The 25,988-nt window shown below is 37.7% G+C and overlaps 2 protein-coding genes across 7 annotated transcripts in view; one reads left to right on the forward strand and one right to left on the reverse strand.

Annotated features, from left to right (window-relative positions):
* LOC116712678 (protein phosphatase 1 regulatory subunit 1C) overlaps positions 1 to 8,426 on the forward strand; it is a 17,224-nt gene extending 8,798 nt beyond the window's left edge. Inside the window, exons 5-6 of one of the 3 annotated variants that reach the window (XR_004337614.1) lie at positions 1 to 202; positions 4,269 to 8,426. Coding sequence is in view for 1 of the 3 variants with exons in the window: in XM_032552499.1 (XP_032408390.1) it covers positions 4,269 to 4,327 (59 nt within the window). In the remaining 2 variants the exon portion in view is untranslated. Of the gene's footprint in view, positions 203 to 1,728; positions 3,983 to 4,268 lie in introns of those variants that run through there. The other 2 variants (XR_004337613.1, XM_032552499.1) reach the window with 2 other exon arrangements.
* The window catches only part of nckap1 (NCK-associated protein 1), a 40,758-nt gene continuing 22,842 nt past the window's right edge, over positions 8,073 to 25,988 (reverse strand). For all 4 annotated transcript variants that reach the window (XM_032552450.1, XM_032552449.1, XM_032552448.1 and 1 more), the window contains 28 exons: positions 24,844 to 24,900; positions 24,572 to 24,714; positions 24,377 to 24,467; positions 24,031 to 24,168; positions 23,822 to 23,870; positions 22,393 to 22,549; positions 22,234 to 22,290; positions 21,643 to 21,739; positions 20,845 to 20,951; positions 20,599 to 20,731; positions 20,395 to 20,476; positions 19,815 to 19,873; positions 19,553 to 19,698; positions 19,318 to 19,450; positions 18,497 to 18,616; positions 17,356 to 17,495; positions 17,055 to 17,186; positions 15,833 to 16,051; positions 14,419 to 14,549; positions 14,201 to 14,298; positions 13,584 to 13,677; positions 12,856 to 12,938; positions 12,652 to 12,732; positions 12,476 to 12,569; positions 12,285 to 12,401; positions 10,657 to 10,766; positions 10,332 to 10,421; positions 8,073 to 9,441 (listed from right to left, as the gene is read on the reverse strand). In XM_032552450.1, the coding sequence (XP_032408341.1) occupies positions 9,325 to 9,441; positions 10,332 to 10,421; positions 10,657 to 10,766; positions 12,285 to 12,401; positions 12,476 to 12,569; positions 12,652 to 12,732; positions 12,856 to 12,938; positions 13,584 to 13,677; positions 14,201 to 14,298; positions 14,419 to 14,549; positions 15,833 to 16,051; positions 17,055 to 17,186; positions 17,356 to 17,495; positions 18,497 to 18,616; positions 19,318 to 19,450; positions 19,553 to 19,698; positions 19,815 to 19,873; positions 20,395 to 20,476; positions 20,599 to 20,731; positions 20,845 to 20,951; positions 21,643 to 21,739; positions 22,234 to 22,290; positions 22,393 to 22,549; positions 23,822 to 23,870; positions 24,031 to 24,168; positions 24,377 to 24,467; positions 24,572 to 24,714; positions 24,844 to 24,900 (3,075 nt within the window). In that variant the 3' untranslated portion in view covers positions 8,073 to 9,324. The remainder of the gene's footprint in view (positions 9,442 to 10,331; positions 10,422 to 10,656; positions 10,767 to 12,284; positions 12,402 to 12,475; positions 12,570 to 12,651; positions 12,733 to 12,855; positions 12,939 to 13,583; positions 13,678 to 14,200; positions 14,299 to 14,418; positions 14,550 to 15,832; positions 16,052 to 17,054; positions 17,187 to 17,355; positions 17,496 to 18,496; positions 18,617 to 19,317; positions 19,451 to 19,552; positions 19,699 to 19,814; positions 19,874 to 20,394; positions 20,477 to 20,598; positions 20,732 to 20,844; positions 20,952 to 21,642; positions 21,740 to 22,233; positions 22,291 to 22,392; positions 22,550 to 23,821; positions 23,871 to 24,030; positions 24,169 to 24,376; positions 24,468 to 24,571; positions 24,715 to 24,843; positions 24,901 to 25,988) is intronic.

Below are 25,988 nucleotides of genomic sequence, written 5' to 3' on the forward strand. Positions count from 1 at the left end.
CTTGGGCTGGGGGTGGAGCAACATCTCCTGGGGGCGGGGCTCTGTGAAACAGACAGCCAGCTGAGCCCAATCACAGCGCAACTGTATGCCACCGGTTACACGTGGGCCAATCACAATCAGCCAGAGGAAGCCAATGGGAATGAGGCGTGTTTGCTGTTAACCAATCAGGAGAGAGGCGTGGCAGAGAGCAACAGCTCAGGGGGTAAATTGTTTCTTAGATCAAAGAAGGAAGTTTTTTGTTTTTCTTTATAAATTGTAATGTTATAGACTAATTTGATTGATAAGGAGATATAGTTTGCATTATGTATTTTAGACAGAATTATTGTCTGAAGAATTGGCCTCAAGTAAAAATGGAAATAAGTGCAAATAAAAACTCAAACTTGTGTTTGAAAAATTTACTGTTAACTTACAAAAACAGATGCAACACAGTTAATTTTTCAAGAATATATATATTTTTTAAAGTTACATTTTAACTAAATAAATGCATAAAAAATTCACAAAGTAAGATCCACAACTGTGCAGTTCTGTTTATTCATAAGGTGCCAGTTCACACATATTATCTAATATTTATTCAGTTTTACAGAATCCAATTGTGTTATTATTTTTCATTACTATTTAATGCCAAAGTACACAGTTGTAATCAGTTATTAGTAAATTCTACTGTAAGCTTGTCCCTTTTTTCATATTTAAAATATGTTCCTCTGCTCAGTCTCACTGCTCTCATGTTGAAAAAAATAGTTTATTAGAAAAAAAAACATCATTAATGTTTTCTTTTATTCACATGAATTGTAACTTTTGCTTTCTTGGTTTCAAACAGTTTCTTTCCAAAGCGAAGACACAATGTTCCAGTTTTGGAGGAATTTGTCGTTCACTTGTGATTCACTATGTCAAAGCAGCTCTTATCAGATTATTTTTCTCTGGTGTGTAGAGTGAGATAAAGCCACATGCCAGCAATAAACAAAAACAAAAAAATAGGCCTTTAGTGTTTGTAAAGATCTTTTTTTTATTTTGTTTTTTTTTACAAAAAGCAGCATAAAAATTTATTTTAGTTTTTTTCCAAAGCCATAAAAGCTACACTTGCAAGCAAACATGATATTAAGATTATACAACGGAGTACTACGGCTATACTAAGAAAAAATAAAAATGTAAAAATGAAATTATGAGAATGTAGTCATAATATTACAAGAATACAGTCTCACTAGAGTGAAGTTAAAATAATACCAGAATAAAGTGATAATATTAGGAGATTAAAGTCATAATCTTACTGATTTATTCTTGACTTTATTTTATTTTAAGACTTTATTTTATTATTTCAACTTTCCTCTCTTATGACTTTTTTTTGGTAATACTATGACAATTCTCATAATACAAGGACTTTATTCTCACAATATTATGAATTTATTCTTCTAATACTAAGACTTTTTTCTCATTATTTTGACTTTACTCTCATACAACTATACTCTGGTAATATTATGATTTTACTCTTCTATCACTGTATGTCATGACTTTATTCTTGTAATAGCATGTCTTTATTTTGATCATTTTAATTTTTTATTTTCTTAGTGTGACCCTAATACTCTGTCGTAAGATTAAAAAGCCAAGTCGTTCTGTATAGTGTTTAACAGCATTCCTATTTGTCCTGATAAAACTCTACTGCTGCTACTAACTCTCTGTCTCTCCCTTTCGGTTTCTCCTTCTCTTGTGGTTTTTTGCATGTTTCTGTCTCAGATTTGTCCATCACCAAAGCTAAAGAAGCGTCCAGCCCCGACTCCATCTCCCGATAGCTGCTTCTGCTTCGTCTAACATCGCTTCTGTCCTTTTGTGTCTCATTAACCAACTGTTCTCCTGTCTGCTTTCCCACTTATTCCAATACTGCTCTACTTTGCTAATATCCAGCACTTAATTACTACTTTCATTTTTTTATTATTTTTTTGGTTCGTTTGGGTCAGTCTGAATTTTTAAAATGTGGCTGTGAATAAATCAATATTAAGGGCAAACAAATGTCTGAGTGTTTTCTTAAACAATAAGGCAGATTTAAGTCCTCTATTTTTAGAATAATATGAAAAAGGTTTGGATGAAATTGAAATGTTCTAATGTTCCACTGTTATTCCTTGAAATGATCTAAACAAACCCAAGCTATGAGAGAGTCAACCATCAGGGACGGGTACCGGCCGTCTGAGAGACCCAGTGTTCATGTTGCTGCATTAGCAGCTGAAATAACTTCAATGTTTTTCTAAAGAAGAGTGTATGGGGAGCAAGAAAAAAACTCCCACACTGATTCTTATAGTAGACATGGGCCCCAAAAGACTGAACACCCTCAGGCACAATATCCTCCAAAAATACAAAAGAAAATAAATTTACCAGAGATCTGACCACTGAAAGAATTGTAAAAAGATGTTTTCAGTTACTTGTATATTGTCGTTTGTATTGCTTTGTCTTTTATGCCATCTGTACGTCTGGTCTGAATTTAAATATACATGTTTTTTGGGGGGGGAATTTTCATCTAAATTTTGACCTTGATTCCAAGAAAACACCCAAAGAATTGTTGACTTGATCTGTGTTTGTGGAACCACAATGAATATAAGTTAAAAAGTTCCTCATTCATACCTAGGGGGATTTTCTGGGGCCTTGTGTGAGAGAGATCTCTCGTCTGATAAAGTTTAGTTGAAATTTCTCATGCTTGAGGTTGATAGGGGATCCTACATGTCGTCTGCCGGAACATCCAGGAGTAAGAGAGAGGCTTGCAAATGTGAGATGTGTGTAAACAAGATGTGGCTTCCTCAAGTCTGGCCTAATTTCCCAGAATGTTTAGAAAATCATTCAATTTGTCTTAATCAACATCACCTGTTTGTCTGGCAGTAAACCAAGAAGTGACTTGTCTGAGCTACTTGTATTGCTTTATCATCCACTGGTGAACCTCCCACATATAAACTCAGCAAATAAAACTGCTGTAAAACTGATAGTGGGTACCGCCTGGGATCCAAAGAATCATCCAAATCTGTTGGACAAACATTTATTGCCTTCGCTCTGTCCTTCTAAAGGTCCCACATATTTGGTGCACTTGACTACGAAATCCCAACCATGTGCAGAAAGTCAACGCAGCTCATAGAGTATGCACAGCATGTCACGTGTCATGTGGGAGCCTGAAGACCGACAGGTTCAAAGAAATAAAAAGCTGGACTGTAATACTCCTTTATTGTCAACAGCCTTATGTCTCGTTTTCACTGAACGGTTCGGCAGAGTTTGGGATGGTATTGTTGTGGTATGGTACGCTATTTTGTTTGCTGACTTTGTAAAAGCAGCCTGAATGTTGCGTGACTAATACCACAACATTCCTTGGACTCCTACAGTTCAGAGGACAATTGTAATGTGGTTAGGGTGAAGCTACTGGCATTACACAACACTGTCTGTTGACTGAACAGAAAATCTTCTTGTTAGGTGTTTAACTCTACCTCACCAATGAGAGTCCACCTGGTGGAGGAAGCTCTCTCCTGGCTGTCAGACCATAACATAGCGTACCAGATCAGACTGACCCGTTACGTACCGCTCAGTGGAAACAAGGCATTAGATCCGGAGAGCGAGCAACATTCCCCAATTGCTATTTGGGAGAGACCTTTCATGCTGCCTGCTGTGAAAGTGGAAATCTGTCAAAACTGAGAGCTTCAAAGACCCTCCCTGCCCTTTCCTGTAGATCAGAAAAAAAAATCCAGATTAAGGAGAGATCTTGTGTTTAATGAAATACTTTAAGTCTGGATAACCTTGGGTCTTAGTTCAATTAGAAGCCTGCTCAACAGCAGAAGACATTTTTTAGTGTTGGTCATTGTTGTTACCTTGGTTTGTTACTTGTATTGCTTATCAGTAGATATGGGTAACTGCATAATAATTCATTTACATTTCGATTCTCTAACTAGGCCATGGTGATCTTCTCATAATCTGTATGCGACATTTGTCTGAAAATAAATCTTTACACAGAGATAAATTAGACTCCTGACCTTTTTGTTGAATGGAATTTTTCAATGAGGAAACTGAAAATCCACATTTACTCAAGTCTAGTTTAAATTTCACATTGTTTAATTTGCTTAAGTTGAACATAAATTATGCATTTCACATTTCAAACTAAATTGCTGAAATTAGTTAACTTTTTGATGATATTATAGTTAGCTAACGTGCAAAATAAATGCATCAGCTCATCAGGGTAGAACACTGGGCTGAACTAAGTGGAGGAAAAAATTGTCTAGTGATGGTGACTGTTTCTTTTTTTAATGAAGGTAAACTGGAAAGAACTGTACCTGAGGAAGAAGAGGGGGAAAGCAGCCATCAGGGATGACTGATCGTCACCAGCAGCAAAGATACGCACAGAAGAAGCAGGCATATATTTTGAAGTTTGGAAAAATCAAGATGAATGCCTACATCAAATCAAATATAGTACTAACATGACAGGGAATCTATCAGAGTGATAGCTCACACAGTGTTACAAAAGAAAATCCTTTTTTTTTATGTGAGCATGTAAACAAACTGTACCTGCTGAAGTTTTCCAGAAGCATCTCACCATCATGTTCTACACACAAACTATCAGTTTACACACTTATTGTTCCAACCCTTATATCTGTATCAGTGAGCTTATTCTGAGAGACAGTACAAAATCAAAATGGTGTTCACCATTCTATTCTTACATTGTTAAGTGTTTCGTTTCTAATCTATATGACAATTAGGCAACCAAATGCCCTTTAAAAAGTGACGGAAAAGAATTTGAGGCTGTAAGTTTTTTAGACTTTTCTTAAGTTTCAAGATTATGCAAACAAAAAAATGCTTAGGATATAAAGTGTGCATTTTTAATTGTTTGTCAATTAGCCGCTTTCTGCAACGGGATAGTCACGTTAGCTAGCTATAGCAGTTAGCTAAACTTACAAAGGTCAAAGATTTGAAAGAAATGAAAAAATAATTGTTAAACTGACAAATATTAATATTTTCATTTTATGTATAAGATGAAACCGTAAAAAGCTTAATAAAAATAGACACTTAAAAATGATTTTCTCCCACTTCCAGTTTTAAATGACACATTAGCTTGAGCTAATCTTAGTTTAATTAGCAGGGACAGTGGGGTAAAATGAGCCTTTTTTTCTTATTTTACTTATGTTGTTATCTAGGCATGTACAAATGACATGTGACTGTAACAAAAACGCTTATCTTTATTTCAGGATGTCTTTTTTCAGTTGAAATGCAAATCATCACATGAGGAACAAATTGGTCCTGTGGTTCTATTTGCCCGGTAAACTGACCGCCTCCATAAGCTGAACATCCTACCAACACAGCTACTTTCTTCCCAGAATTTAGAGACAGAGATTCTGTTTCTTTCTGCTAATTCAAATGGCAATTTAGAGCATTTTTAAAGTCAGGCGATGGAAGCAGTGTTTACCCCACAGCCACCAACTGGCCTACTGGCTTAGCAAATTAAATGTATGCCATACTTGTAGATGATTTCCCATCTACATGCATGGTGTACATTTTAAGAGCTAGGCAAATTTGCTCTCAAGTCCTTACAGCTGAAATGTTAAGCAAAAACTTACGTTGACATACAAAAACACTTTTTTAAAAAAGAAAAAGAACAAAACTAAAACTAAACAAATTTGTCACACCTAAACAATATTTTAGTAAGATAAACAAAGTGCTCAGACCTCAACAGAAAATGAATCTGTAAATGAGTGTTTGAAATATGAAAAGGAAAGATACACATCAATTAGATTGGGATTTGGGTCATGTTTCAAAAATACTGTATTTAGCCCCATTTAATGAATGGAAACATCAAAGTCTGCTGTTGAGTGAAAGCCACTGATGTTTGTGTTCTGACTTACTATGAAACTAGAATGAATGAAAAACAATGTGATTCATGAAAGACTCAGTTTATGTTGTATCTAACACTTCCATTTTAAAGTTTTTATTTGTAAGTGAAACTAACCTAAAAAAAAAAAAAAAAAAGAAGTCTTTTTTTTACAACCGGCTGTCCTGGATAATTTCTACCATTCTTAAATTGGTATCAGGGTCACACTCTGGGAAACCCTGAAGTGTTTACTAATTCAGATAAGATGAACAATATGTTATCATATTGTGCCTTTGCAATTTCTACATCAGGCAGTGATATTTAACTGACTACATGTTTTTACATAAACTGTTTTTAATAAGAGCAGATTCAGCAGGATAATATTTTGAACATACAATGTGCATCTGATTTCATATTATCCTGAACACCCATACAAAGCGTTAACAAGCGCTGTTTTTGAGTCTTAGTAAGAGTTTGAATAGAGTGCCCCCTGCTGGCTTCTGCCAGACAGCAGCGCTCTTTCTGGGTTGGGTTAGTTTTTAGCTCTATTTTTTTTTACCCAGGGTGTCGTTCCACTGTTCCGCAGAAATATGTACCATCTGCAAATGGTTTTATAGCTTTTATTTAAAAGAAACCAACATACAAGAGTGAAAACAAAATGTTCAAAATTATTTTTTGCAATCATCAAAAGTGTTGTTTTGGTGGATTTGTGTTTAAATCTTTTTAATTTATTTTCAGTTTCTTCTGACAATACATAAATGTAATGTTTTCAAGCTAAAACGTTAACAGACTCAAGTCCAGAGTCCTAACTGTAGTCAGTGGAGGAAGCTGCACATTAGGGTGATGGTGAGACTTTCCCACATTAAAACACCAAAGATGCATTGAGTCAGAATACAAGTTAAAACAAGTACAAATCTGGTCAACCAATCATAATTACTGGAAGGCTTCAACAGATTTTTCTGTTGATCATTGGGGAAAGAAGGTGGAAACCATTGTTTCCACCTTTGCCTTTTAAAACAAAATGCAAGACAAAAAGGCCTTCCCCCCCAAAACTGATGCTACTTTCACATTGCTTTATGTTTTGAAAAACATATTTTTATTTAGAAACATATTTCCAATTAGAAACTAATCAACTGAATGATAGTTGATTAGCTGTACTGACAGGAGTGTGAATAATTTTGGAGTTAACTGTACATCTCAAAACTGAGCGGGAACCTTGTCTGTCTGAGTGACAGTCAGCAGACACAGCGTACACCTGAGATTAATTAGTCTACAATAATGTGTGATTTCAATGAAAGGAGTCTCTGTGGAATCATTGTATCCTCCCAGATAACTGTAGGATATGACCCCTGGCTGTGTGAAAACCCAAAATGTGGCCCCAAGCAGCTTGTAATGGATCTAGGAGCTGTTCTCTACCTGGTCACCTTCACTTAATGTTTTAGCAGTAGAATAGAACAGAGTAGAATAGAATATACTTTATATACTTAAAGGTTGGGCACACTAGCAGCTGCCATTAATACTCCACAAATGCTCTCTGGTGCCAAACGTACCCTACCAGCCATTTTCAATACAATGCACTCGTATCAAACTGGATCCAAATCAAAAGATTTCATCTGGATGATTAACTGTTTTTAATCACTACACATTTTGTACTTACCTCTGCTCTACAGGTCAGTAGATCCATCAGAAACCATTGCTGTTATGAGCAGGTAAAGTCTGTCCTAAACAGTCGTTGGTATTCATGCTTTCTTTTCCTGGTTCAACATAACCAGATCATTAGTAGCCTGGTAAAATCCAGGCCTTGTTCTGCACCTTACTTCATCCAGAGGGTCTGGACCCCAGCTGTGGGGAAATGATCACTTCCTTGAGGTGTGGACTCTGTTAAAATCTTTAATTTTACTCCATTGCTAAATGTTTGCTTATCAGACGTGTGTAATTAGTTATTATACTGGCATTACACCAATTCATGATCTGTTACACACCCGACATCTAACTGACATTTGCGTGCTCCACCTGAGCGTCGCACTAAGATTGCAGGACGGTTCAAAGGTTAATATGCTGTTTATACAAGAACCTCTAAATAAATAAAAAGTATATATATATATATATATATACACTAAGATAAAAATAAAAAAATATACATGTGACAATTAAAATAAAATACTGCAGATGTTTTTCATTTGTCCCTTTAAATCCTAATACCAAACTGTAAATATACAGCTGATAAGAAGAATCCAGTGAAAACACCACCAGGAGTGTTTACATATATATATTTATTTAGTCTTATTGCAGCTCCAGGTTTTTGTAGTTTCACAGGTCAGAGGTGGATTAGCGTTTGAGTTGCTTTTTCATCAGAGGAACTGGTTGAATTTATTTCCTGTTAATAAAGTTAAGCACAACGGATTAATAAAACCTCGGAGTGTGGATGCTCAGCTTTCAACTTCACGAGTGTAAAAACGGGGCGAGGAAAACACCAAGTCTGCTCCGATAAGGCCCTCCGAAGAGGGAACAGCTGAGGGGAATGTCTGCAGCCGTTCCTGTCACTTGTTCCCTCAAAGTTTTTGTTCCTGCTAACAAAGCTGCCGCACAGTCGCACTTAAAAAAAAAAAAAAAAGAGGCATCACACACCATTAATAAAACACTTCACCACTTCCAAGCCCTGATACACAAGATTTTTTTTTTTTTTTTTTTTTTTAGTGTTAACACATTTGGCAAATGGTCATCATTGTCATCATCATAAAAATAAAACAGAAACATTAAAAACAGACAGGTTCAGTTCACATCGAAGTAGAATACAGATAGCATATCTTTACCCACAAAAAGGTTTGTGTTACCACTACCTAGAAAAAAACAAAACAAAACAAACAAAAAAAAATTCCAAAAATGCATCACCATGTTATACAAATGTACGGTTTTTATGTGATGAAAGATTGTTAGGTAAGTATCAGCTCGGGATGTCTGTCAGTGTGTGGAAACCTATGAGTAACGTGTTTCTCGGCGTCGACCCGTCGTCCTCGACAACCAAAAGAACCTCCACCGCACATCAGAACCAATGCATTCCCAAAAAGTAAGCATCCAAATCATCAGAGAAGTTTCAGCTCGACAATAGAAATCTCAAAACGTCTATTAAAATTAAAAAATAAAGGAGAAAGAAAAAGGAATATTTCAGTGTCAGCTTTATATATATACTATATCTTTATATTTTTGTTCAATAAAACATTGTATATTAGGTGTTGCAGTGGTCATGGTCCCCAGCAACATCATGGAAAACAATGATAGAAATAAAGACACTGATCCCCCCTCAGGTCATCCAGCTGTAGGTGTGTGTGTGTGTGTGTGTGTTTTGGTTAAAGTAATTAGCGGCTTCTTTAGTGTGTTAACGTTTTTGCAGATATAGTGTTGGTTTTTAGAGGATTCAGCCGAGGCCTTGATGGGCCGGCGTGTTGCGGTAGTGTTTGTGTTTGTATGTACATGTCGGCGCCTCAGGCCACACGCTTGCTGCGCGTCTATGCGCTGGCGCTGATGCTCTGTTTGTAGACGGCGTGGTAGGCGTTCCTCAGCAGGACGTAAGGGAAGCAGGACTCCAGCAGGTCCATGGTCAGGAAGGGAGACTCCTGCACAATCTGAGATAGAACAGAATAAGAATGACAAAAAAAAACATGTTTTAATGATTTATTTAAGGCCCTTGACTTTTATTTAAAAACAATTGATTGCGTGATTCCACAGAGTTGGTCAAGTTCATTTAAATCTGTTATTTTATTGGCAGAGACTTTACAGTTTTCCTAGGTTTGAACGCCTCACTTTTACTCTTCTCAAACATTTCTTATCATTTTGACCAAACAGTATAATATTCCAGATACTTTTACAACTAAATAGTCTATTTCTAAAAGACAAACTACCATCAACTGTTGGTAATAAATTCAGAAGCAGTATTTTGTTAAAATGAGAAACCAAACTTGCTAAATTGAGAAAACTCTCTGTTACAATGAGATTTATTATCTTGTTAAAATCTAAATCTCTTCTTGTTTAAATAAAAAAGGTTGTAGCAGCACAACAGCAACATCTCTGGAATATTTTAAGTGTTGTCTAGACAAAACAGGGTGACAAGAAGGAGGCTCATTGAGAAGCTCCTTAGGAATTTTTAAGAAGTCGTAATTTGTCAGAGGAATATATTTTTATAATTTGATATAAGAAAAAAGTTTCTTGTTTTAACAAGATATAAAATTCAGCTTTTTTTTAACGATCTTTGCAGCTCATTCTCAGTTCAAATTTTCTAGTATTTTTAAACACCATATTAAATACACATACATGTTTTAGACTGCATGTTTAACTTTGACGGTGCCAATTAGAAAAAAATCCACTATTCATTCAAAAGTGCAAATAATTATTGTTTAAATAAAAATTAAAATATAATCATTTCCCAGTGTAAAAAGAGCAGTTAAAATAATTCACTAGCAGCCTAAAATGAAGGAGCCCATGTGTGTCCAGTCTCCTGTCTTCAGCGTCCACTCACCATGTCCAGCAGCAGGTAGACAGACTCTCTGTTTCGTGTGGTCATCTTGTCCGTCTCCTGGCCGATCTTCAGGAGGCTGGACGAGGCCAGCTGCACATATACACACAGACAGACACTTTTTTTTGTAGCTTCATGAAACATTTGTTACAGAGATCTGCTAAAAAAAAATCTACACAAATACTATTTTTTAAAACCTTTTTCCAGCCTAAAAGACTGAACCATTGTGTTCTGCGCAGATACCATGGTGACATAAATTTAACAGGAAAAAAACAACTATTTAGGACAACAGCATTAAAACTAAAATCAAATAATTTCTCTGTCTTACAGCCAGGAACTCCTTCAAACGGTCCTCTATGCTTCCCTTGTGGATGGTGAAGAGAGCCGCAGCGATCTGATTGATGGCTTTGGCCAAACAGTGGATGTTGTTGCAGTGGCCTGTAGGGGGCAGCAAATACAAACTGTTACCAGGAGTTTTTTTTTTTTTTAATTTTCTTTTATTGAAATCCATCAAAAAGAGTCTAACTTCCAGACCTGAGAAATGCTTCATGTGGAACTGACTAGAGCAGATGAAAAACTGTGAACTTTCATGTATGTTTAATGGAGATAACAGATAAATGTGAAATGGGAGGCGCCAGGGTGGAATTGTGAACTCGCAGGACGGCTAACGCAGCGGTAATGAGGCCGTGTACAAAGAAATGGTGGCGGCGAAACCAATTGTCGGCCGAGACGCGGTCTGCATACCAACCAGAGCCGAGCCTCTGATAACTTATTATCCTCTTTAGAAGGCCCTTATTAACAGGCCAGCCTTTCATTTCAAGGTTGTTAGGAGGCGGCGTCTTCATAATTCATCCTCTGAGTGACAAATGTCTTTGATAGCTTATCAAAAGCCTCATTTAGCTACAACAGAGGGATTCCACTGGGGAAAATGTTCAGTTGACTTTCACTTGATTGGTGCTTTTATTGAAATGCACAAGATTTAATATATCACACTGAATAAACAAGCTAATATGGGGAAAAAATTATTTAAAAAATGGTGAGTTTTATTTGCCATTAAAACTGTTAAATGCCAAGATTACGGTAAATGCTGCTCATTAATGCTTTTAGGCTGTAAACTGCCGTGAACTGTAAAGTTTATTATTATTACTATTAATGTAATTGGCATTTAAAAAAATCTCAAAGGTAAGCATGGAGGGTAAAATATTCACAGTCTCAAAATAATGTAATGGAAAACGTGACATTTTTAGCGTAAATGTGAGTAATTTGGATCTTAAAAATATCAACTATTTGAAAGACAATGAAAATTCAACATCAAGCCCTTTAAAGTTAAAATAGTTAGATTTTTTCACATCTTAAAAAGAATTACACAAGTCATGACTTAGTCATGTTTTCATCACCGTTTTCTCATGTGCATTTTGCAGTATCGCATTAGAAACGGTTGACGGACACTGCAGAATTCAAAGTAACTTCCTTCATTTTGCATAAAAGATGTTACACTGAGCTGAGTTAGTTTTTGGCTTTGTGAAAAACAGTCAACGTGCTAAAGTGGAGATAGAAACATATTTGCTGCATAAGTTCTGATGTAGCGAATGTCCCCATCCACTGGTGGGTCTGCGCCTTACCAGAGGCACAGAACTTAGAGAAATTTCAAAGTTTAAACCTTCAGCTCAGAGGGAAGGAGTCCTTTTTATTTGAGATGTGTGGTCCATGCTAGTTCAAAACCACTACATCTTGTTTATTTTCTGCATTACAGACGTTTTCTTCCTATTTAACTGATAGATTTCAGGTTGTGAAATATGGAAGCTTTACATCACGATCAGTTGTAGGTTATGATCCATGGCAGTCCCGTAGGGTAGCATACTGGGTCCTCTGCTTTGATTTTTTTTTACTTATATAATCTCAACTCCTTTCTGTTAAAAAAATGATGACAAGCAACCTAACAACTCAGTGACTCACCTTCGATGGCAGGGCTGTATTGTGACATCACATTGCTGGCAAGGGTCGGCAAGGAAACAGCCACAAACACCATCAGCAGACAGGCGATTTTATACTCCTCCTCTGGACTGATGTTCTCTGCCAAGCACCAACCAAACCATGTTGTTAGAAAACAGGCTTGTGCTGACATGTCGAGTGTGTTTCCAACTTACCACTCTTCTGGGAGGACAGCGCCACCACCAGGGCTGGGTCAATCTCGCAGGGTAAACCAGCAGCCGAGGACAGCTCGTAGACATTCATGGCCACCTGGCAACGGGAAACATTAATTCGCATCAGCATGAGAGGAGGAAGACATGATGGTGTTACTTCGAGTGTCAGTGTGTTCGACCTTCATGTCGGTCTCTCGGGGGATGTGGTCCTTGAAATCCTCCACTGAACTGACCAGGAAAGGAATGTGGCAAGACAACACCTGAAAGGAGGAAAGATCCGGATTATCTGTATTTGTCTCACATCACCACCGTGGGTTTAAAGGTCTGTGTGTGTGTGTGTGCATGTGTGTGTGTGTGTGTGCGTGTGTGTGTGTGAGTCTTACATCTCTCAAAGCTTCCTGTGCAAGAGAGCGGAAGGATAAAATAACGCCAATGATGGTCATCCTCTTCAGAACGCTGTCCACAGCTACAGAACATAAAAAACACTGAACGTGAACACACTAAAGAGGTGGAGCAAATGTTATTCAATGATATGTTTCACAGCAAATAGATTCAAAGTACAAATATCTAGAAACAAGACATCGGACGATTTATCCTGATAAGAATCAAGATGATGGGCAAAAAACTGCTCACCGACGATAATTACTCTTGGTTTTAGCTGTAGCACTGAGTCTTAAGTGAAATATAAAGACAAAGGGATGCTTTGCTCTTAATTGTCAACACTACCACAACTAGATAACAAAGTCCAAGGGTATCAAATCTCACAGGTCAGTGAAAAGTTTTCATTTTAAAAGAAATTGCGAGGGGGAGAGAAGTAGGTTATTTATGCTAGCTTGACTTTGACAACCTTAACATGTAGGTGTGCTGTGGAATGTGGTGTTTTGATTCAATTAAAAAGGGGGATCTACACACCAAACTCTATAACAGATCATCAGTAAAGTGGCTGTTTGAATTAGCAAATCAACAACCGCTGTGTTCATATTTGCATAAACTATAAATCCAACATTTCTTTAGTAAATATGACGAGTGGAAACCACAGCAGTCATCTTGGATGACTGCACAGATAACATGACTGCTCACATGTTAACATCTTTCATGTGTCTGTGCTTACAAGTGAGTTTCTTGAAGAGCGCAGCCATGTGGTCCGGTTTGTCAAAGCTCGTCCTCATCTGCGTCAACACCTCCATGTTTTCCACTACCAGTTTCTACAAACAAGATAAGAGAGACAGAATAACAACAGGTTTTATAAGGATGTACTGGATCAAAACCTTTTTACATGATGGGTTTTGAGTCCCTGACTGAACCCAGTTTCTGATTAGGATGTTGATTTCCAAAGAATTGTAGTTCCACTTTCTAAAATCATAAATGAATGATTTAAATGTGAAAATGAAGGATTTAAAAACATGACATGTCCAGTTAAAAAAGTAACTGAAGGAAGGAAATGAGTGGCATGGTTTTTAAAGGAGAGACTATTTGAAGCTGTTTAGGATTGGTCAGTATTGGGCACAAAATAATCTCAACAAGGAGATTCCTCAATTCAACCAATAATCATTCTTTATGAATGAATGATGATCATAGAGTAGGAAAATGGCAACTTCCTAAAGTTCAAAGTAACCTACATGGGGTACCTCACTTAACATTCAGAGACATAATGTGGGTTTAAAATTGCTGGATGTCTGAAACAAATATATTAAAATCTTGAAAAGTAGCTTCTGTGATTTTTATTACCTTTAGCTCGGCAACCTGTGATGAGATGTGCCACATCAGACTCTCGCTGAGAAACTTCATCCCGTACGGCCCCAACAACTCCGAGAGGGAACGCATCTCTGAAAAACACAATAAAAAACATACGAGTTCATTCCCATTCATGCTTAAACCTCTTCCCTAAGTATGAACACATGAAGAACACAAAACAGCCAGACATTAGATGGAAAGCATGGGGGTACCAGAGATGTCAGAGTATTCCTCGGCATTGAACGTCAGTTCGTTCTCGGTAGGCAGGTTGACGAAGGCCTTCATGGCGGGGAAGTAGGCGATGTGTCCGTTACTGACCTGACGGAGCAAAGTTTCCAAGTACCTGCATGGACACAGAACAGAAGTTCAGTACTCGCTTCACTTAAACAGAATAATAATAAAGTATAAAACTATGTTTATTTACTGGACCGTACAAAAAAATCAAAAATAAAATTAAGAGAACAAAGTTATAATATTACGAGCATTGTCGTACTAAAATAATGCCAGAACAATATGATAGTATTGAAAATATGATAATTGAGTCGTAATAAAACAAGATTAAAATTATAAGAATACGTAAATGAAGTCAAAATAATACAAGAATAAAGTCATAATATTACCAGAATGAAGTCATAGTATTACAACTAATAATGAAGTTGTATTTGTAATACTATGATTTTATTCCTGTAGTTTAATTTTTTAATTTTCTTAGTATGGCCCTAATACTCCATCATAATTTGCTGAGATGTAACCTTGACAACAAGCAGGGAAAAAGGATTTGCCACCACCATTTGGTACATTTTTTGTGTATTTTGAGTGTCTAATAGTGCAAAGAATTTAAATGTATTCTCTCACGGTGCTACGTAGATATCTTTATATTCTTTTTAGGTTTTATGTTTCAGTTTCTTTATTTTTCTCCATGTTTTCTTCTCTATCACTGTATTTGCTGTGGAATTGTTAAACGAGGTCATAACTTCCAGATAATCAGTTTTGTGAATTCGCTATTTTTTTTTCTCCTTGCAGCAATTTTGCCCTTAATTTTGTCGAGGCTTTGTTTACTTCATTCATATTGTGGTAGCATTAATAGTTTAATAAGTATCTGACATGCTCCAGGTATTTGGTATGGGTAGTGAGGGTATAAATACATTGATAACACTACTGGGAAGCATGGTTCCGCAGGGTCGTCGTCTTCACTCTCCTGCTCTGGATCAGACTCTTAATTGTTGACTTCTTTAATAAACTTGGGAGTAAAAAGTTTTTCTTCCAGTAGATAGTCGTATCGCTGCTATCAAATTACAAAAATGGCCGAATGGAGTGGAGTGGAACACTGTGTGAGCTAGAGGGGCGTAAAATGTCTCACTCACATTAATAAAGACCACAGCAAAACGAGTTGCTCTAAAATTCACCTCAGAATAGATAAATGAGGGGTCTGCAGATTTCAGACCAAAGTATTGCAGTTCTACTTTATATAGACCATGAGAAAATGATTTACATGTGAAAAGGAAGGATTTAAACCATGACATGTCCACTTTAAAAGTTTGGGATCCTGATGGAGGTGGGAGTTACAGCCTGACATATTGCTGACTTAAGGTTGCTAGACTGACTCTGATCTATAATCCAACACACCAGTTTGTGTATAAGCTGGTGATGGTGGGCTCCCCGTGGCTGTCCAGGTGCTGCGTTTGCTGCAGGAGGACATTGTTGAAAACTCGGGTGATGTCGATGGTGACGTAATTCTCTATGGACTGCAGCACCGTCATGTAAGCCCGGACGCTGGTCAGCAGCTCGCTGGGCTTGGCGATCTCCTGAGTGGCTTGGTTGTACATGGTCATCCCAACTATAGACCTGCAGGCAGAACAGACAGGTGGATTGGTCAGAGGTCAAAATGACGCTTTATTGCAACGTTTATTCTGTTCTCTCTCTTGCTTTCTTTCAAGCGATATAATAAGCAATCAATCATTCACACGTCTTTATTAATCATGTAGAAATTCATGTTTTTACCAGCTACTGAATTTTTTCTAGCACTAAACATCATAAAACACTGGAACATTTTCATTGAAGTCTCATTAGATTTACATGTAGGCTTAAAAGTGACAAATAGATACATCATTAAATCATTAATCAAATGCAACATGAAATAAATACCTGTTTAATTAAATAATTCTTTAAAAGAAAGTGAAAATCATGGCAGCCATGACATATTTTATAAAAGAACGAGGCTGAACTGGTGGAGTTCAACAGATCAGTGTTAGCCCCGCCTCTAGACATGCAAGATTCCTGCAGCAACAGGAATCATGAAGTGATTAAACGTTTATGTATTTCTTGGTCCATTTAATAAATAATTCAATTATGTTTGTATTCATTTAATTCTGTTCCTTTCAACCCTTCATAAAATACGACTTTTTGTAGAAATTGATTTGATAAGACTAAAGTTTCATCCTAATTATGTATATTATTATTACTTATTTTTATTATTATTTTAAGTTGGCAGCAAAAATTTCATCCATCCAGGGGCAAATATTTCCAGTTGTAAAAACCCTCTAACGCTGAATGATGGACTTTTTTGGGGGTTTATAAGTAACCTTATAAGCTCTCCCAGATGTATTGGCAGCAACAGTGTTCACACACACGAATGTCAACATTTTGCTTCAACATCAGCATTTAGCTTCAGTTTTAATCCATCTAAGGCTGCAATTAAACTTAAAACCATATAGAGTTGCTTTTCTTGACTGTATTTAGACTTTGTAAACATGCTGCAGGCTCAGAAACTCTAAACTGGACAAAAGTAACAATTTCTTTAAGGTTTGCTGTGTGTGTGTGTGTGGGCGTGTGTGTGTAGCAGTTTTACTTTGTGAATCGGATCTCCAGGTGCGAGGTGAGGTACTCCCTGGGTGTGAACGTGTGCTCCCACACCACCAGGTTGGGGACGTAGTTGATGGAGAAGCAGAGCTCTGATAGAGCTGTATGGAGTTTATCCAGACTGGAAAAATAAAGAAAAGCAGGAAGTCAAGAACAATCATTATTGATTATATTAAAGTCAAATTAAAGGCTTATTGGCCAAAGCGTAACACAATAAAATGACTGGACTATAAATAACATAAAAAGCAAGACAGTCCGGTAGATGGACAGTAGCTGGTTTTGGTACTGACTTGGTGACCATTAGCCGGTTCTTCCTCATACTCTCCACTCCGGGTTTTTCCCTCTCCGGCTCCCCCTTCTTTCCTGTTGCCTTCTTGCTCTTCTTGTTCACAGCCTGGCTGATGGTTTTAGCGCAGTGTTTGGGCAGCAGCTGATGGAAGAAAAGGAACAAAGAGTCAAAATCCAGACATGACATTACTGGTGCTTTGCTTGAAATGTTGCCACTTCAATATTAATGCACCATCTGCTTCAGAACCAGAAGGCCAAACAGGCCTGATTAAAACTGACAGACGTTAGAAATTCAGACAATCCTCACTTTAAAATGTTGAGAAATACAATTGCAGTGCAAAAGCTGCTAGCTAAAAGCTAGCAGTGCTTTTAGCTAGCACTGCTAGCTATAATATTAGTTACACTAATCTTAAAAAGCTAATCACAAACATTAGCTATGCTAATGCTAACTAGCCCTAACCCCTTTCTGTATTTCTGCTAAATAGAGAAAGGGGCATTACAGTATACCTAGTCAAGCATTAGCATTCTGCTAAATACAGAAGCTAATGCTAAAGCATGACTAAAGCTATAAGTGCATTAGTAGTAGTGTACCCACCACTGTTGTTACTGTACACTGATGTAGCCAACATGAAATCATTTTAAGTGACTCAATGGAATATCAAACAATGAAGTTTTATAACTAACTGCTGCAGAAAAAAAGTAGGAAAAGCAAGCTTCACTACATAAGGGGAAGCTTAGCTCTGATATGTCCTGTCTATACCTTTGTGCTGTGAAATTTCTATAAGCCAGAAAAAAAGTGCAAGTCATCATGACTGAAGGCTAACATTTACCACTAAACATATGATAAAACACAAAAGAACCTGCAAATGGTAACGGTAATGGCAGCTTTGCTATCATTTATATTGGAAAACTGCATCTGTCAGATCTGGTTATTTGGCGCAAATGAGTCAGTCAAGGTTTAATAATCAACTCTGTGTCGTGATTTTGGAACCATTAAATTGCACTGAGAGCAACAGCTTCCTCTTTCAGGCCTATAAACCGCTGCAGGTTAAATTATTAGATGCTGAGGTAGCCACTGATCTTATCGCTCTTTGGGAAAGACAGTAAATAAAAGTATTTCCGCAGTGGCTGAAGTGTTCTCACCTGGTCGCTGAGCGTACACTGCTCTGTGCAGATGTCGGTGATCAGGTTTCTGGCCTGCTTGGCCATCTCATCCAGGAACATGTTGCACAACGACAGGCTTCGGTCCCCAATGTGGTGACGCTGGAAAAAGATGACAAACTATTACCTGAAGTTCATGAAAAAGCAGGTTGATTTCTACTATGCAAAGGTGTGCATCCCTGCTAAGCCTTTTTATCTAGCTTTTCTCATTACAGAAACAATATTCTCGTTTTATGTAGCAGAACAAAACAAAGTAGCTGAACATGCTCAGGTGAATTGTTTCCAACTATTTTTGCTAGACATTAACCGAACTGATACTAATATCTGTATCACTCCTGATATTTATAAAAATTCTAGATCATTTATCTGCTCCATAAGGACAGATCTATGAAGTAATTCTATGCTTTGTGCTCTGAGAAACATCATGCTTTATTATTTATTTTATATTGCTCTTATACTGCTAATTGCTCTCACCAAACAAATTAAAGTTGCTGTTTTTACATGTTTGACCAAGCTTGTGAAGCTGTTGGTGTATTTAGGTGTTCTGTACTGAAGCAGAGTTGTCAAATAAATTTGTAACTCAGTTCATTTATGTCTGTGTTTTAATTCAATTCAGCTGTTTTTCTGTACCAGACTGGTGTCAGCTGATACTAAACCATTAGTGGCATTGGAAGAGAAAAAAGTGGATTGGTGCATGCCTAATTTCTACAAATAAAACTCCAAGAAGGTGTGGCTGCTGCTCTCATAAAATGATCATTTTTAAACATTTTCACCAATAAAGCCCAGGTTGCCAGCTCTCTCACCTCTTCAGGACAGAGCTCATGTGTGCAGGACATGAAGTGTGCGCAGAGCAGAGGAAAGCAGATGGAGTGGCGGCTTTGGGAGGGAAGCTCCAAGCACTGCTGGAACATTTTTTCAAATGCGCGGCTGTAGAAACTGCACACATAATAATATATTTTTTTTTTAAAGTAAGGGATGGTTATAAGTAAAATATTTTTAATCATCAAAAGCACTTTTTGTCAGGTTTAGATTACTCACCAGAAGATGGATAAGTCTGACGTCTCCACCAACATCTCCACCAGAGAGTCGACCATCTTGGTGTGGAAGATGATGGTGTTCATCATCTTGCCAAGCTCCTTGTGGTCGGCTATACCGAGGCTAGCTTTAGAAACACTGGTGTACGCCTGGGAGGGGAGAGAGGCAGGAAGTGAATAAAACAAAATGTGTAAAAGGCCCAGCAAAGCAAACAGAAACAAATCCCAAACCCAAAGTAGAAAAGTCTTCTCTGGGCTGTTTTTACCTGCAGTCTGAACCAGTCCAGTCTCATCCCCCTGAAGTCAAACACGTCTCCATCTTCCACTGGAAGGCAACAAACAGTTATTTACTCAAAAATAGACCCAACATCCCTTTAAAAGCCGAGCTCTGTTAAATAGTTGTAGAAATTGTCATCTAAAAATAACACCAGACTTAGTTTGTAGAGGAGATTTTTCATTGTTTTCTAATGTACAGAAGACATTTGAAAACTCATTTAAGTGACTCAAAAACCTTTTAAAACATTTCAAAGATGATGTGGCAAATGAAAGCACAGACCTCGATTATCTTATGGTTCCAACCATAATGTGTTAGTCTTATTTTTAAGAGTGGTATTTTGTGCTTGTGGGACCTTTTGTAAACTAACATCAAAAAAGTCATAAACACAAAATCTGTTGCCAATAAAAGATAGAAATGAATTTCTAAAAACATTTGTCAATTTTATTGGAATTGTAATATATCAATTTATCACGATTACTTATATTTATATTGCTCATCTCTAGTGTTGGTAGTGCATCATATATGACTCTTATAAGCTCACATTCAAGTAGATGACTTCACTATCTTACCTTGTTTGACGCTCAGAGAGGTCATGGTGTTAACAAATGAAGACATGATTATAGATTCATCCTCTGGACAAACAGACAGGTTCTGTTTAATAAAACCCAGAGAGAACTGAAGTAAGAACAAATGTTTACCAGAAAACACTGACTGACCGCTAAACATGTGAATATAAGGAAGCAGCTAGTTATCAGCCAAAATGTTCTACCTACCTGCACCATCTCATTGAGAACCACAGCATCGAACCCAGACAGGTACTGGACGTAGTATCGCTGCATCACAGGGCCGTACTTCCTGACGTGAGCTCTGAGCTCCTCCATGTAGAAGATTAGCTCTGCAATGTGTCTGAAAAATACACCGAAACTCATCAGGCCAGGAAGAAAAACAGCAGCTAACCAGCTGTAAAGAGAGCAAACTATGTGTGTGCGTGTGTGTGTATGGTTAATCAGTGTGCATACTTGTCTATGAAATCATCGGTGCTTTTCTTCTGGATGTTGTCTGCGTGTCGTAGAAGCCAGATGATTTCATCTCGGGCGAACGACAGTGCCATGAACACGAATAACGCCTAGAGGATCCAGACCACAGAGACTCAGGGAGGGAACAGGAACCCATCAGAAGATACTTCCAAGAAAAAATATATTAACCAAACAAATCAATAGAGTTTGAGTATATGTCATATGCAGGACTGGACGATACGGCTGAAAAACGCATCACGATATAAGCGATTCATATCGGCCGATATCAATAATTATTGATTCATTTTTGTTTTCAATATCTGAAATGCTGACCAACTATTTTAAGCCCAATCCAATTATTCATCTGATAATCAAAAAGTTAAACAGATCTGCGCTGTGCTATACAAATAAATGTGACTGATTAACTGATTGATGGGTAACCTTGGACTAAATGCTTTTGCTAAGCTGCTCATCAACATGTGACATTAGCAAGCTGGAATCAAACCAACAATATTTTAATTACAAGGTGACAACTCTTCCCACCGAGCCACAGCGTTTTATATTTTATCCAAATACTGAAGAAAGAAGCAAGTAAATGTGATTGTTATAGTTAAAATTGGCTCCATAAGATGTCTTCAGTGCCAAAAATCACATTGGCATCGAATGTTTTTACATTATGTAAAAACAGTGCACTGGGAAAAAGAACCACAGTAGCTGAAAATGTGACAACTTTGTTCCCCAATCAAACAGAGTCAACTGAACTATCAGGTGTGAAAACACCCTTAGAGGATGTGATGTTACCTTTGGGCCTAGAAGTCCGGGCTGGTCGGCTAAAACAGTCGCCAGCTCCTTCAGAGCCGATCGGAGAAACTTGCGCCTCTCTCTGTGCATGGAGCCTCTGCAAACAGACACACACGCACACACACACACACACACACAGAGGCTGTCAGAGCGGCACTCTGAACACAAGAGGCATGATTAAAACGGCATTTTTGACACTTTCAGGACAATCCCGAAGAGGAGAGAAAGGAAGCAGAGGATGAATGACGGCAGAACAATGAGAGTGGAGATGAAAGGGAAACATGGCAGAAGTAATAAGGATAAAAGCTGTGATGAGACAAAGAAGGGAGGATAAAACAGGGTAAAAGAAGGTGATGTCTGAGAGTTAGACTCCCTCAAGAAGACTCAGCGGGGAGGAAGAGGAGCTGAAATGACAGGTTTGAAAAAAAACAAACAGCAAAGCCATAAAGAGAACAAGAATATAAATTAATAATACAGAAAATGTAGGCCGTGGGAGGGAGAAAATAAAACTAAAATGTAAGATTTTGTATATTTAAAGTTTTAGCTAAGATATGATGAAAGGAATCCTAACAGGATTATAGCTTCACTTACGCATGAGACAGCGCCTGTTCTTTGCACTCTCTGATGTCGTTGATGCGTTTGTTATACCTGTCGAAAAGCAAAACGAAGAAATCAAAAATCTTCCTACTCCTTTTGTCGCTGCAAGAGTGTGAAACTTTGGAAATATTTGTCACGTGGCGGCGCTCCTACCCTCTGATGTTGACAAACAGGTCTTCTGCAGCCTTGTGGATGTGGAAGACTTCGTCCCTAAACAGACAGAGGCAGGTGGAGCTCTGCAGGGCCAGTTTCCATAGAGACAGGGCGGCCGCGTCGCTGTTCAGCGTGGCGTGGCACAGGATAAAGCCGACTGCAGGGAGAGCAGAGAGTTACTTAGGCTTTTAATTGGCTGTGTTTGCCCATCTTCCCTATTTTAGGCAAACACCAGTGGTGATCAAACGTCATTTGATTTTGATTTTCAATTTCCAGAAGCTGTGTGCTAAGAAGTTGAGAGAAATTATCCCAAGTTCTCAAACAAAAATTGACCTAAGATTATTGGTAAAGACACTCTGACCAGACATGTAATGATTAGAGATTTGCCACTGGTTTCTTATCTTATCTTTCTTATCTTAGTTTCTTTTGTGTGGCTTTGAGCAGCCAATTCCCATTTCTCTGTCAGAATTAGTTCAAAACTTCCAGTTCAAAACAAAAAAAAAGTGAAATAAACCAGTCAGATCGTGGTTAATTTCACTTTCATCAATTTGATAAAAGTGAGGTCATGCATATCTGAAAATCTGAGTATAAAATGACAGAAAGTGCAAAAGCACAAAACAGAGAAGCAAGGAAAAAAAGCAGTATGAACAGAAGAGTATCTTTTGATTGTAGCAGGTTGAAATCACAGCTAACACGGCTCTGGGGAAAACAAGCTAACAAGCTAACATTTTCAGTCTACTTCATTTAGTAATGACTTGGAAGTCACTTTTGCTAGTGCACTGGTAGTGTTTAGATTTTCCAAAAATAGAAACAGTTGAGCAGAAAATAGTTGATTCCAGTCAACCACCGGTCACCAAGTCAATCTCTACTTTTGGCAGGCAATAAAAGTTGACATAACGCCACCTACTGTCCTGGCATGGTTGTTTTAGTGTCTGGTAAATTTTCTGTATCCATACCTTTTTAAAATAAATATCTATTGTTTTCAAAAAATGATTGTTGCCATAGCAGAAGTCAGGACAGTCATCAGGATACATTTTACTGTACATGCAGTCCTCAAAGACCAGTCAGTGTAAATTGATGTTTACAACACTGGGATCTTCTATATCATCTACATCCATTCGTGAGTCAATGCAACAATAACAGCTGCAAACAGATTCCAACTGCCCAACTGTAATTAATATTGCAAAATTAATGACAACACGAAAATATCAAGGCACAGCATACCAACTCACATGTGCACCAACTGGTAGGCCAAGCTCTAGCAGTTCAAACAACATTATTATCTGGGAACATTATTACTGAGGGTGTAGTGTATTTTTTCTGTATCCAACTTTTAATAAGACTTTTTTAATCTACAAATGTGAGAAAATAACAGACATATACAGTATAATAACAGATATCCAGTATGTAAAGCTTCTACAGTACTTACACACAATCCACTTCTCCATGGCATCCAATGACAGATATTCACAAGGCATCTAAAGATGGACAGAAAGTCAAAGATTTATTTTTTGTCCTATTCTTCGTATAAACGTTCATTTTATGACCAAAAAAGCCCAATATATTTTTGTCAAAGCTTAAAAAATGTTACAAAAATATGTCTTCACAAAACAAATCTTGAATTGTTTGAGTACTAACAGTGTCTGATTGAGCAGGGTTGAGCATTGTGGAGGGAGCAGAGATTAGAGAGAGCAGCTGGGCGTTCCTCCACTGGTCGGCAGACAGATTCCTCCTTGGATAGACCATCTGAAGGCTGATCAACGCATCCGACAGCGACTGCAAGGAAAGAGACAACACAGGAAGGGCCACATTTAACAAATCCAAACTTGAAGTGTGTCATACAATGAATGCACATTTCACAAATCATCCAACAAATTCAGGAAAACTCGTGATGCACCACTTATTTGGCCGGTAATAAAATCAACATTTTCCTTCATATATTATTAGATAGAATTATTATACTGAATAAGGGCAAATTTGATACCTTTCCATGTGGAACAAACTCCTCCATCATCTTCTTCAAAGGGTTCTCGTAGTCAACGATCATCTGACCCAGCCTGGGGTATTCTCTGTCACTGAAACACAAACAGCCTCAGTTACCACGGAGATAATAACCTCAATTTGGGTTTATTAGAACTGGGCGCGTGGAATCAGAATCGTTATTCCCTGCACCAGTCACCTGGCTCCGTGGGTCATCTCGTGGGCGTAGTTGTACAGTCCTATGATGGCCTTTCTCTCCTCTATGCGGGAGAGGATTATCATCAGAGTAGTGTATGTCACCACCAGTTCCAGGTAGTTCTTGGTCAGATCAAAGTTCACAGTCTGACAAAAAAAAACAAAAAAAACACAAAGAGTTGGAAACAATTCACTATCAATAAAACAGATGTGACGAATAGCTTTGAAAGTGTAGAAAGGCATCTTTTTAGGATGGTAATCGAAACAACTGCTTACAATGTCAAAGAAGACTTGGCAGGCATCAATTGTGTTCAGCAGCTCACACACATGGTCCTGTTGATATGCAGGAAAAATACTGGTTACATTTTCTTTAATATTAGGTGATATAAACATAAGCAGCGGTGGAAGGTTATCTATGCGTTTTAACAGTGCTTTTGAGCAACAACCTTTATAATGTAGGAAAGCCTGTTTAGTTCCCATTAAATGTTGCCAATAATCAACCTCTTCCATTGCTCCCATGCAACACTACCACATGCTACCCACCAATGGCAATCATCTTCTTTTTGAGACAGTAGCTGCATTTCAATTATAAATTAGCACAAAACTTTGTAGATATTCTGTTGATGTTGAAAAAACAACATTTTTTAATGGCAGCATCTCCATTAAATTATAATCACGCGTGAATTCGTTAGTTCACGTGATAAGTAATTTAAAAACACACCGCGCCATCATCCTCCTAATATTTCTATGGTCTTCTTCATCTTTCCAGCCAGTAGAAATGTGATCTGGTTGCTGATCACATTTCGATACAGCCGAAAAATCAAAAACTTTTTAATGAAAAAAAAGTGAATTTTTCCGAAACTGGCGAGAGCCGGGGTCACCCTGGACAGGTCGCCAGTCTGTCACAGGGCAACACAGAGACAGACAGGACAAACAACCATGCACACACTCACACACACCTCCCCACACGCCCACACACCTAGGGAGAATGTAGAGAGACCAATTAACCTGACAGTCATGTTTTTGGACTGTGGGAGGAAGCCGGAGTACCCAGAGAGAATCCACCATGCACAGGGAGAACCCAGAAATCGAATCCAGGACCTTCTTGCTGCAAGGCAACAGTGCTACCAACTGCGCCACTGTGCAATTTGAAATATTTTTGGTTAATGAAAACGCAGCTACTGTGATGGTAGGGTGAGACAGCAAGTTTTTCTGGAAAAAAAATCTTGTTTTTGGAAGCAGAGAGATGTTGGAATAACAAACTGGCGAGAAATTGTGATTGAAGAATGAAATGTCATTTCACAGATCAATCTGGTGACCAGTATGAGGAGAAAATGCCATGTTGATTCTTTTATGAACTACTTACAACCCTATTTGTTAAAGAATAAATGTGCCTATAGTCTTAAAAATTCAAGAATTTA

This window comes from Xiphophorus hellerii, chromosome 22 (assembly GCF_003331165.1).
Source record: "Xiphophorus hellerii strain 12219 chromosome 22, Xiphophorus_hellerii-4.1, whole genome shotgun sequence".
In the NCBI taxonomy this organism is placed as follows: domain Eukaryota; kingdom Metazoa; phylum Chordata; class Actinopteri; order Cyprinodontiformes; family Poeciliidae; genus Xiphophorus; species Xiphophorus hellerii.